This window comes from Rissa tridactyla, chromosome 10, assembly GCF_028500815.1.
Source record: "Rissa tridactyla isolate bRisTri1 chromosome 10, bRisTri1.patW.cur.20221130, whole genome shotgun sequence".
In the NCBI taxonomy this organism is placed as follows: Eukaryota; Metazoa; Chordata; class Aves; order Charadriiformes; family Laridae; genus Rissa; species Rissa tridactyla.
This window is the reverse complement of record NC_071475.1, coordinates 3,847,658-3,860,278: the sequence shown is the minus strand read 5'-3', so window position 1 is coordinate 3,860,278 and position 12,621 is coordinate 3,847,658. Positions and strand designations below refer to the sequence as shown.

Genomic DNA, 12,621 nt, shown 5'->3' with positions numbered 1-12,621 from the left:
AGCTGGTTGGAGATTCCCCGGTATAACCACCGATTACGTAAGAAATTTACCAACTAAAATTCCATGGAAATTCAGATTTGCCTACTGGTGTGAACAGGACGTTAAGGAAAGTAGAATGGGTCACAAGTCTTCTGAAAAGCTTGCACATGAGTGCATATTTGCAGGGGGGAGGGAAGCAATTCAGTAATAGGACTCAGGCTTGAAAAAAAAAAAAATCATTTGTTTTTCGCTTCCATCTGGACTCAGAGTAAGAAATTACGCAGATTTCCACTGCCCACTCTCCTTTTCCTTCCACACCCTCTTCTCATTGGCACGAGATAAAACCTCGGGGAAACAGCAGCAGCAATTTTCAATTCTCATTATCTAACGGCAGCAGTAGCTCTTGGTGAAACTTGCGGTCAATAAACTACAGGCAATTTTAAAAGACACAATGGGAACTGCCCCTCCCACAGCTGTCCCATTATCCCAGCTTTTATTAGATTTAAAGCCAGTGATTTTTATGCTGTAGCTGAAGTTCTGCAGAGCCACGAAAACAGACCACCAGAAAAGATAAAACACTCTCAAATTAAACAGGAGACATTACAGTAACATACTCTAAAGTCAGAGAGCTTCCACATAAGCAAAGCACCGGACGCAGCAAGCAACCGAGAGCCCAAGTGGGCCGACGCCGCTGCAGCGAACCAAAGGTGATGTGACCAAAACTGGATGTTCCGGATGGAATAAATGGCAAAAGTTAGTGAGCAGGTTACGCGGGGCAAGCTGAACGCATACTAGCTACAAAAGCAGACGATCAGAGCAGGATCCTGCTCCCATAATGAATATCCCACTACAGGCATTAACTTTGGAGTGCATAGTCTGGATGTGCCTCCCAGGCAGCAGAGAGAAATACTCACCCACCGATGGCAATTCAGCTGGCCTGATTCAGGTGACTGTCTCAGGATCAGCTGCGCCATGCTCTGGCAGTGCCTGTTTCCCTCCCTCGACTACAAAAGAAGCCCTGATAGCCAGAAAACATACAAAACAGGTGATGTCAGTTATACCCCCGTCACACGCTACAATAAAGTAACCTGTTCCAGTAAGAGGGCCTGTACAGGAAACGAGTAGAAAATAAATTTCAAAACTCATTAAATGATTACCTGATATATTTGTCCACGGGGCAGAAGTAACTGAGGGTGCATCTCAGCTCCTGGCTCAGAGATGTGCACGGCAATAGGCAAAGGGAAATGGGTGCCCAAAGGAACAGTCTCAAACAAACACGGTAAAGGGAAAGATGCGAAGAATTATTCTCATCCCCTGTAAGCTGCAATTTTCAGTCTAGAAATCTAGAGCTTGCTTTCTCTGAGTCTAATGTATACCATGCCCTGGAGACATTTTTACCAGCCATCAAAAGGAACTTGCAGAGAACCAGATGCTTCATTAAAGAATATTCACCAAGCCTTATAAAATCTTTAGTAAAAAGCAGAAGAACAAATCACCGGCATGCAAGTGAGCTGAAGTCACACATCCAGCTTTGATTACAACCTCCTGTACTGGAAAACAAATTGTGTTTTTAAAAAAAAAAAAAAAAAAAGGAAAAAAACCACCCAAGGAATCAAGAGATTCTGGCCTCCCTTTCCCACATTCCTCCAACCTGAATTTCCTGAATGAGGAATGCGTGAGACAAAGCCATTTGGTAGAAGATGCTAATTTAAACTTAAAGAAAAATAACAGCTTAAAAGGGGAAAGGGAGGAGGGAGTTTTAATGCTTCACGAAAAAAATACAACAGCTTGTGATCACTACATATTTCTCAGGAGTCAGAGAACTCAGTAAGAGCAGTGAGGAAAATTGTCAGGGTTTGAGCAGTCCTGGGACAAAAGAAACGACAGAAGATGTACTGCCTTACACAAGTTTTATTTGAATTTGTACTCGCAGAACCCTCTAGCGCCTATATCTAGTGCCAAGGTTTAGTTACCTAATCCTTAGCCTCTCTCACCCCTTCTTAAAACATAGCAAGGAGATTTTTCTGCCACATTGTCATCATCCACAACAAATTAATGTCCTGTGCACTGCTCCCTCCAGGAACTTTCTCTAACAGTGGGGAAAAAGTTTCTGAAGTTCACTGAACACTCTGGGAACCAAGACGATCCCTAGTTTTTTGGTTTATAAAGGAAAACCTACCAAAAATCGCACCACCACACAAATCCAAAAAAGATCCAAGTTAATAGGATCTTTCACTGCCCTCTGCTGTTACCAGTCATTTAGCTTCCAATTTACTCTTTAATAATGTTGGGCTGGAGATCAGGGCTGGCAGCGTCCCAGCCCCTTTCTCAGGCGGGTTGGAGCCGCAGCTTGCAAATATGCTGAAGTTTAATGCAATCTGTCTTCTTTGGTAATCACATTCCGCCCGCACTGCATGCAATAAAGATGTATTGGTAAATGCATTTGCTAAAGATCTACTCCACTGAAAAGGCTACAAGGGCTGATTTACAGGAGGCCAGGAGGAAGCATCAGGTAACGGGGGCTGGCAATAGATGCGCCAATGCTCTGCACACAGCAACAGAGGGCACGGATTGTGCAGAGGCAGCACAGGCACCGCTTTACTTTAAAGCTGAGAAAGAAAAAGAAACCACACGTTTTGGGAGCTGGGGACTTTAAAGATATCAGAGAAAAGCCCTTTCCCTGGCAGCTTTAACCTTGCTGATTTGCAGACATACAAAGACCTTCTTTGTAAACAGGAAGGAAAAAAATTCCACTAGGACTAGCAACAACATTTGGTCTAATATATCCTGACAATTTTCCCATCTCCTTCTGTCGGGCTTCTTCTGGGAGCCGGCTGGCAGCTTGTTTCATGTTATACTTAAATCAGGCATACAGCTTCCCCTCACAATGCTAATGCGACAGAGAAAGACTGCTTCTATGAGATCTCCACCCTGTGCATTAGTAATCCCACAAGAGGCGTCTCAGTTTTCTATTCCCAGAAGGTTCCCCAAATTCACCTTACTATTGTCTCAGCCCCTTTTGGAGAATTTTCAACCGTCCCAAAGAAAAAAAAAAAAAAAAAGCCTGCCCTTCAGGGACACCTGACCCACTGAATTTTCACGTGGGGAACAGCATCCTTTACACTGCAGACATCCCACGTGGCAGCTTATGTCTTACCACTCACTTTTCCCAAGACCATATCCTACTTGTAATGTCCAAATCCTTAATTTTTCCTTTCTCCTTCACTTGTTTCAATAGACAGAAATTCTTCCAAGGTACTGAGCAGCCACTGTCCTAAGGCATCAACAGACTCTACTAGGGCTCTGCATCTCAGAAGGAAGAGCCATAAGGCTTGCTGGCCACCCCCGCACAAGATAAATAGTTTTTAGGAGTGTGCATTTTTCTTAATAGGCAGCAGCTTTTCCCAGTAAAGAAGCCTTCCTCATGCAGCAATGAAAGGAAAAAAGACTGTGAAGTCCCATAATGGGAGGATGTTTAGAGCCCGTTCTAAATGTTGCTGACATTGGCAAAACGGATTTGCCTACCATTTGCAAAATACAGCATCCAAGAAGGCAAAACCTGGGAAAATTATTGTGACTGACTTTGAAACCTAGGAGCGTCGGTGCTACTGTTTTGGTGGCAGCTCGGTATGACAGGACCCACTGACAGGAGTGAAGCTGGGACATACCACAGCGTGACTGGGAAATGTGGAATGAATGTGGGGAAAATGGATCCCAAAGAAAAATCGTCTCCTATGAACACTGCAATTTGACTAACAGATACCACAGCTCTCAGAAACACTTCCCAGAAGAAAACACCATGCAAAACAAGACAGCAAAGCCAGCAAGTACAACAGAGCTTTTGTTACCTTCTGAGCTGCACTAACGCAGCGCTGGTACTTCTTAGCCAGCTCTGAGCATTTGAGCACTTCACGTTTGTTTTCTTGGTAGCACTTCAGAATTTCAGACTGCAGGCTTGCACAGACAGGATCAGTGTTCCTCCTCCTGCAGGGAAAACAAGCACAGAAAGACACGTGAAGAAGAGTTTCACCCACTTACTACCATTTTACCAGTGACACACATACTAATCTTGTGTTGGAGGCACCTAGCCCTAAAAAATAGAGAAACTGGTGGGAGCAGCAATCACCAAATTGGGTGAAATGACCAACTGTGTCCTTCAGCTGAAAAATCCAGAGCACCTAGCAGAAAAAAGGAACACTTTCTTTCTGGGTTGGTGTGGATGGCTGTTTTATCCTTAGATAAAGCATCATCTCCCCTCTGCAGTCAGGAAAAAGGAAAAAAAAAAAAAATCAATTCCAAGAGGTTCAATGGTTTCCCCAACTCACATTGGAAATCTGTGTCAGAACTCAAGAATCCTGGCTGGGCCTGCGCTAGATCTGTAACAGTCTGACAAGGAACTGAACGGACTTGGTGAATAAGCCGCCTCAATCTATTGAATTCTCATCTATTTAAACACTTGAAAAAATCCAACATGGTTGAAAGCACTGCGATTCTCTAAGTGACTAGAAAAAAACCGGAATAATAGCAAGACCAGATATCTTTTTCTTTGTATTTCTGAAGCAATTAGTACTCATACCCCGTAAGTGGCATTGACAGCCACCCAAGAACAATTAGGGATGATGTTCTTATACTCTAATGTGCATGTGTACATATGGCACATCATCAGCAACAGTACCAATAAAGGGGAAGGTCGTTGTAAAACAATACCGGCAACAATGGCACAAACACAGGAACAACAGTGTCATCAGCTGCACAGACAGGCAAACACAAATTGCAGGAATCTGCAGCACAATTGGCATGGTCTGGTTTACCAGAGAACAAGAGAACATATGCTTAGGTGTAGCAATCGTCAGATGCCGCCTCCTAAACCATAAATCCATTTAATTCCTTGCATTTTCTGCCCCAATATGCTTACAGATCTGTGCCCAAATATCAAATGCACCTCTTCCTTCCAAAGCGCTGGATGCTACAGGCAGGCATTAATGCCGTGCTATGATGTATTCATTCCCACAGTAACGACAAGCGGCACTCATTCGGCAGCAGGGCTTCATAGCAAGGCAGAGAGAAAACACGACCTCTTCCTGGGCACGTCTCATTCTCTCGGCTGGAACAGATTTCTAAGAAACATGAAATCTTAAATCAAGATCTCCTAAAAGCTTTTGGAGAGCTCAGATAGGAGTTTCCAAATCACGCTCGCTTTTTGTAAGGTGCTCAGGAAGGCAAGTGGAAGGACCCAAAGAAGAAAAAAAAAAAATCTGCCCTTTCCATATCAGCAGGCTGATTGCTCCCGCAAAATAGTCTGGTTGAGGCACAACTCAAATGACGCTTCTTCAGTCCTCAGTCCTACTGCCAACATACAGACAGACGAAGAATTTATCGGTAACAGTATGACAGCCACAGTCTAAAACACTGATGTTTAGATCAGAAATCACCAAAGATACTACACAGACTTCTTTTTCCACCTCTTCACTAATCTTACGGCTTTTAGAAGAAATCTATTCCACACACGGTCCCCTAGAGGCTGGTGTGCATTTCTAATTTTTATGTTCTACAGCAAATCACTCTAAAGCCTCTAAAAATCCACGTTCTAAAATATCTTCAGATTTTGGAATAGAAGAGAACCCAGGGAGAGCTTCAGAAACTCATAATGTTGGCATTTTGCTTTGTCACTAACTTTAATATCACTCTAATCAAATCATTGAGACTGTGGAAATGATACCAAACAATACCAGGTCAGGAAATACCACCAAATCCCTCAATTCATTCAAAAAGTTAAGACCGTTAAAATTACGTTTTTTAAACTCAGCCATGTTAAACTGAAGGGCATTCTGTATTTTTCATGCAGAGAGCTGGAAGAGCAGAACGGTACGGCATGCCACAAAACAGTCTGTATTGACCTGAATTGAACAATATGGTACAAACATTAAGAAGAATGCTTGAGGTTGCCATTGTCGGTATGGAGAGCTACAGGAATCCAGCCTTTTGGGGTTTTTTTTGTCTGTTCCTTCACTGTCCCTTCCTGCTGCATCGGTTGTGCAACAGTAGTGCAAAGTCCATGGTCCTCTTCTTTAGGAGATGCCTCGGTGCTCAGCCCACAGTACAGGGCTCTTTAAAAGCCACACAGTGGTGAGTGAGAAGCCACGGAGTGAGTGTTGCTGCCTAAAGCCTCCCAGAGGCAAGGGATCAATCAGCACAGAAAGGCATGCCCAGCGAGTACCTAAATCAGCGTTCATACATGCCACTTCCCACAACACAGAGCAGATTTATTGGGCACCTGGTACCCAGAATCATAACAAGATTATTCTCCTTTATTTCTTCAAAATAAAATCTCAAACTCCGGTTATGCATCACTTGCACCAGCTTCTCAAAACAGATTTAAAGAAACTAATCAACGTAACGCAAAGTTGGTTAAGGTAATTATCAATACAAATTACACAAACCAATATATTAGTGCAGTCACAAGCGAACTGGAAATTCAACAGAGCCAGTTAAATCCTACCGAGAAAGACTTTTCACTTTGGAGTGGGAAGCTAGTGCTGCCTGGGAGGTAACTGCCACTGTGCCCCACCACGCAGCGTGGTCTATGAAACGAAGGGACAAGAAGTGAATGTGAGCTCACCATAAGGAAACGTACCCTGCAGAGTCCAGGAGTACACAAGTCACCCACATCAGCAGACTAGTTCTGGTACCCATCCGGACTGGAAAAGGCTATCCGAACCGCTTTGGTGAACAATTGCTTGAAGGGCTTTCCTCCCGGTGCGGCAACCACTACTCCTGTCCTATCTGACTCAAAGGGATGTCACTCTCCTGCTCACGCCAAGTCTCTTAACTTCAGGTTGCAATATTTCCATTCAAGTGGTAACTACTGCCTTATACACCAGTCGCACCTTACAGTTGTCTGGCTTTACTCATATATGTCTGAAAGGAAAAGGAATTAAGCATGAAAAACCTGATGGAGACCAGCAGCGTTTAACTACAAACATTTCTGCTGAGAGAAACAGCACGCTGTCTTCCAAAGGAGGTGGCCTTTCATTAACCATCTCCCTTCAACCTCAGCCCAGCTCAAGGCTGTTGACACTAACCAACCTTTAGAAAAACTAATCTTCTGGGCACTCCACTACAATTGGTAAACATCTCATTGTTTGACGGTTTTTATTATCGTTTCTTAAACAACGAGGGGGAAGGAACATGGTGGAGCAGGGATGAGGTCCGAATGCATGAAGAGCAGATTAGTATCCTTTGACCTTTCTTCTAAAATGGGTCACAGTTTTAAGCAAAAATACGCTACCACCAAAAAAAGTAGACAATTAGCCTCTGTCTAAAATAAAATGCGTTGTAATTGCTACCGCTATTATCAAAACAGATGTAAGAGACTCATTTATAGCAGCTAGGGAAAAGGCAAGAGCAAAAGGCTGGGCTGGGAGGGGGCAGGACAGTGCCTGTGGCCAGGCAAGTATGGGAGATGAGCTCTGACAATACCTCGGAAATAAATGCAGGTCATACAGAATATGAAAGATTAAACCAATAACACACACTCTCATCTGTTTAAGGGAAGAGGAAAGGAGAAAAAATGACAGGAGGGAAAAAGGAAAGGATGAATCTAGAAATAAAACTCATTAGTAGTGCCTCCCCCACCACAGTGGGGAAAGAAACCTTTGCCTCGCCACTGTTGGGTGGGAAGGAAGGCTATGTACACATGAAACCCACAATTTCAGATCTTCCTCTCCCCCCTCCCATGGACGGATCTAAATGAGGTCTTTGTCGGGGAAAGAAGGGAGAGGTTTTCTTAAAATGAAACAAAGGGCATCCTTCTCTCTGCTATCCCTTGAGGTAAGGCAGAACGAGCATGATCTTGCTGCATTTTGACACACCGAGAGTTACCAAATCCTCTCTATCACTGCGTATTCCCTTTACTTTATTTAATAAATGAAATCTCATCAACTTATCCTTCTTCTATTATCACTGCTGACATCAATCTGATAATATTGGCTTGGCGTGGAATCGTGCTATTATATGTCCTCTTGATATTTAATTTAAGAGAAACGTCTGCAGTGGGGTGAATATGTGAAGCAAGCTTTTTATTACTGGCAGCAGTAAGGACGCTGGGAGTGAATTAGACATTCATCTTAGTCAGGGCCAATCTAGTGGCTCAGAAGAGGTTTTCTTCTTAACCCTCTCCTAACTGTTCAATAGCAGCAGGTAACGGCTGCTTCAGTCAATAACTGCATTCATTTGTCTTGGCAAATTCATTTCTACATGGATATAAACCCCATGAAGAACTGCGAAGCGTCTGGGAGGTTAAAGCAAGGTTCTTCGAGAATTTCCATCATAAGCTCTGCGATAGTAGGAAGAGTGCTGGTCTAAATGTCCAACAATTAATCAAGAAGCAACACAGTTTCCAAAGACAAACGCACAAACTTACTTCAAGAAGTGATGAAGGCGGCAGCATCATCAGGATACAGACCCCATAGAGAGAAGGGTTCAAACACAGCACAACGGCTACTAGCTAGTTGCTGCTGACAGGCTCCCTTTTTGGAAGAAGAATTATGTCCTCAGTATTGGAAAGCTGGAAAACGTGTACGTATTTGCTAGTCCTTCCACCCAGCTAAAAGACCAGACTAGCCAAGCAGGGATACAACTTTAGTGCTTTAAGACTTGGCAGCTGTTTAGACTAGTGCAAAATCAGTAACTCCACAGCGAGTACTACACCTTCGCTTGGCTTTACCGGGTAGAACAGCAACTCCAGATGGAGTTAAGAGCAAGATCCTCTTTTTATCTTTTACCCTGGGAAACCATTCAGGCTGAGAAAAAACTTGAGATAGAGACCGATGGTATCTAAATCCAGACGTTTAGATACCTCTGCTCAGAAAGTGAAAAACAAAGACATGCACGGTCCCTCTCGTATAAGCCAACTTTGGAGCAGCTAGCTCCAGCACACAGCTGCAAGCTGCGATCTAAATGGGACAGCAACCTGGAATGTCCTGTGGGCTGCAAAACCCAGCAACCGATTAGCTGCTTTCTGCTGCATTATTTGATTAAGACCAATGTCTGAGCTAACTCGAGCAAGCCGCATTAGTCCTCACTGTCACTACAGTGCAGACGGCATCGGAGGTCAGCAGTGAGGTGCATGGGCAGCACTGTGAGCAAAACCCAGGGCACACAGCAGCAGTTTCTGCACATCAGGAAGGAATCAGAGACGTGTCATGTAGTTGGTTAGCACGTTTATATATCCAGGGTACATTATGTGCATTTCGGACTAAGCTCGGTGACGCTTTGGTCACATAAATGTGGTGTGCTGTCATGCTGTACTGTACATATATAAAAACCGGTAAGTGGCTAACTGACCTGTAAAACTGCATTCTCCCTTGGGTAGCAGTTGGCTCTGATGGCTTCTCTTTAACATGTCAGAAAAATAACTCCAGACAGATGCAATACGCAGCACATAGAAAGGTTCCATCCTCTCTCATTACCACATCCTTGACATTTACAGCGGAAAATTAAACACAATTGAAGCATTTCATTCACATATAACAAACTCATCAGCAGAGAGCAAACAGCCAGGAAAGCTAACTTTCAGGTTACAGGATGCTGTACTATCACAACGCAAACACTATGGCCTCGCTACAACCTATGGGATTCCCTGATCCTGCATGTCAGCTTGATAACATGGCTCGAATGAAAGAGGGAAGAGTCATGTTGCAGCTGTTTGGCAAGAGAAATAAGAGATGGAAGAAGCTGAATAGATTACCCAAATGTCTACTAAAAATTCAGTAATATTTAAGCTACATAACCCTAGCACAGTGTAAACAAACTGCATGCCTCATGAGGATAAAATCATGTGATCAGGAAGGAAATATTTCTGATCAGCCTCATGTATTCAAAACACTGCTCATCAGGCTTTGCCACCGATCTGGATGGAATACAAGGCTTGTAGAAGTAACGTACTGCGTGGAGCAAGAGGACATGGACTAAAAGAAGAGGTGAAACCTCATGACAACTTTCATGAGAACAGGGCACTACCTCCAAATTTCAGCTGAAGCAGTTGTATTCCTGTCTTTCTAAGCCCTTCCCATATGCCTTTCCACACTGTGTGCAGCACGCTGTTGCCCACCCCCTCTCCTTCTCCCCCTGTATTTCAATAATAGGTCAGCCAATTCTCTTTTTCCCTACCTTGTCCGCTGAAGTGCCTGATGAGTGCGTGTTTATAAAGTACTATGAGTTTCTGGGTGACTCTTCGGTCCTCCAAAATTTGCTACTCAAGTACTTCCCCATCTCCGCTCCTGCTTTGACAGCTTGTTTGAAGCTGCCACACAATTCCCCACTGCAATTCATGCACTCGGTGCATCCTTGTCCTTTCCAGGGCAGATACCGCCCTTCTTTCCGATCACAGATACGCAGAAGCTGTTCTGAAAGCTTCTCCAGCGTAAGTAATTAGATTCTATCACCGAGAACAAAAGTTAACACAAATGTCCAAAACTCAAGTGTCAGCAACTTGTTGTGTCACTGTACTGCATTCAGTGAGAACAGCCTGACCCAACCGCATTTTCTTCATCAAACAAAAAAAAACCAAAAACCCAAACTCTAAAACATACAGATTGAAGTGGAAAATAACTCAAAGTTAGCAGTTTTCTAAACGACAGTTTTCTGTAACAACCTCTAATTTTGGAAATCCAACAACGGTCTGTCCATTTCAGCGATGAAATTGATGCAGAGATTGTGTGACCCATCCAATGCTGGTTCCAGCTCTCTATCTTACTTACTCCAACGTATCACAAACTTTCCTGCCTTCCTACACAGTTTATCCTCACACACAAGCAGTCATTTCCCATTTCACTAATGGGTCAGCCTAAAAGGCTTCCATTTATACTTCACTGTGCGTTGCCAAGTGCACTTTCAACCAAATTTATCTGGCTTCCTTGGCACCCCATAAGCTGCAGGCACTGGGGTTTTGGCAGTGGGCTGCGGGTCTTTCGGGGAGGAGGAAGATGGTAGCAATATGCAAAAAACTGCACAAAACCATACAAAATTAAATGATCCCTATCCTACTGAACCTGCAAACGCAATAACTAATCATCCCTATTAGCATTCTGCATGGCAGATGGCAAGTGGTTTGGAATAATGAGAGACTTTTCCCCACAAGTGGATAATTCCAAGTACATTTGGATGTAAATTCTTTACTGATTATGATGGTAGAATACTGAGTTATGAGAAACTGCCAGTTTGGAAGATGAAAGGAAAACTACTGCCTCTTCCTTCACTTGCCAAGAGATACAGAAGTTAACAGAACTGGATCTCCTGCCCACAAAGCCATGCACCATTTTTTCCAAAGATGCCAACTACTAAAAGTTGACTAGCAAAGATGAAGAGCCTAAAGTTAGCTGCAAAATGGTCTCTGGAAGCCAAGCAGGAATGAGTCAGAATCTTGTTGCTGGAAGGAGTTCTCTGAATCAGAAAGGAAGCTGGCTCAGCTCCCACAAGGCAGAAAAGCAATATAGCAAGCAATAACTGAATCTGAAAACAACACACAGCCCAACAAGTGACCCGAATAGGGATTTTCTTCCTTCAGATAAAAAACATCATCTAAAAACTAGTTAAGATCTCAGGTCAGGAAGGAAATGCATGCAGCTTAGAGAATGTACGCAGCACGTGCCCTAAGAATATACGGGTTGTGGTAGTGCTATAATGTCTGGGAGTTAGCTGGGAAACCGTCTGCTGGGAGGATGCTGGGCCCATATTCTTTGCTGGTCTATTAAACCCCTCCCCAAAAAGTATTCTAAGGAAAGTAACTGAAGATGTGATTATGATGATTTCATATAGCCACAAGACATGAGGGACAGACAGGTTCAGTAAATTTTTCCTATGTGAGATGATCTCGGAATGATGTCAGACTGCTAACAAAATGTTCTTTTTAAAAGAAAACCCTGACCGCTCATTTGAACACCAGTTACTTTTCTGGAATGCTACTAAGCACTGTACGAGGTACACCAGGCTACACAAAGGGGTATCAGCGATGGACAAAAATATGAGCCATTAGCATATTCTGCACTGACAGAGTGGTATGTCCTGCTAAGGATCCAGAAACAAATTGTGAGAGGAGAATGAAGCTGCCGACATTGAAGTTCAGATGGGATCTGAAGCTAAACATTCGCCTTATTAAAAAGGATCCCCTTGCTTCTGCCCACATGCTCTAATCTTCAAAAGCAGTGCCCCCTTTCACCATGCTGTGCAATTTGCTGGGTACTGACTCAGCGAGATCCCAGCTGAGGACTCAGCTACGCGTCCCCCAGAGAACGTCAATAACGGTGTTTCGAAGAACACCACAAAGCCTTGAAGTCTGGTTTTGGGGGGAGGTGGGATTATTATTTTTTTTGTTTGTTTTAAAATAAATATTATAATTTCAAGACGTCCTAAGAGAATTGAAAAAAATCCTTATAGAAAATAATTTAGGTAACGTGGTTTTAAGTTTGGAGAAGAGCACATTAAATGTCTCGGGTGAGTTGAGGAGACCCATGCCCACCTGAGGCTGCTCCAGTGTGTTGTTAGTGGCGCTTGCAGCCAGCACAAAGCTGAGAAATTCTCTCCAAAGAAACAATATTCATCCCTAACCAAGCAAGTGTTCTAAAATGCCACTTTTTTGGGCCA

General features: G+C 43.5%; 1 protein-coding gene across 5 annotated transcripts in view; it reads right to left on the bottom strand.

Annotated features, from left to right (window-relative positions):
• CHCHD6 (coiled-coil-helix-coiled-coil-helix domain containing 6) overlaps positions 1-12,621 on the bottom strand; it is a 114,955-nt gene that overhangs the window by 33,694 nt on the left and 68,640 nt on the right. For 2 of the 5 annotated variants that reach the window (XM_054216120.1, XM_054216121.1), the window contains 3 exons: positions 3,828-3,963; positions 1,137-1,244; positions 894-997 (listed from right to left, as the gene is read on the bottom strand). In XM_054216120.1, the coding sequence (XP_054072095.1) occupies positions 941-997; positions 1,137-1,244; positions 3,828-3,963 (301 nt within the window). In that variant the 3' untranslated portion in view covers positions 894-940. The remainder of the gene's footprint in view (positions 1-893; positions 998-1,136; positions 1,245-3,827; positions 3,964-12,621) is intronic. The other 3 variants (XM_054216119.1, XM_054216118.1, XM_054216122.1) reach the window with 2 other exon arrangements.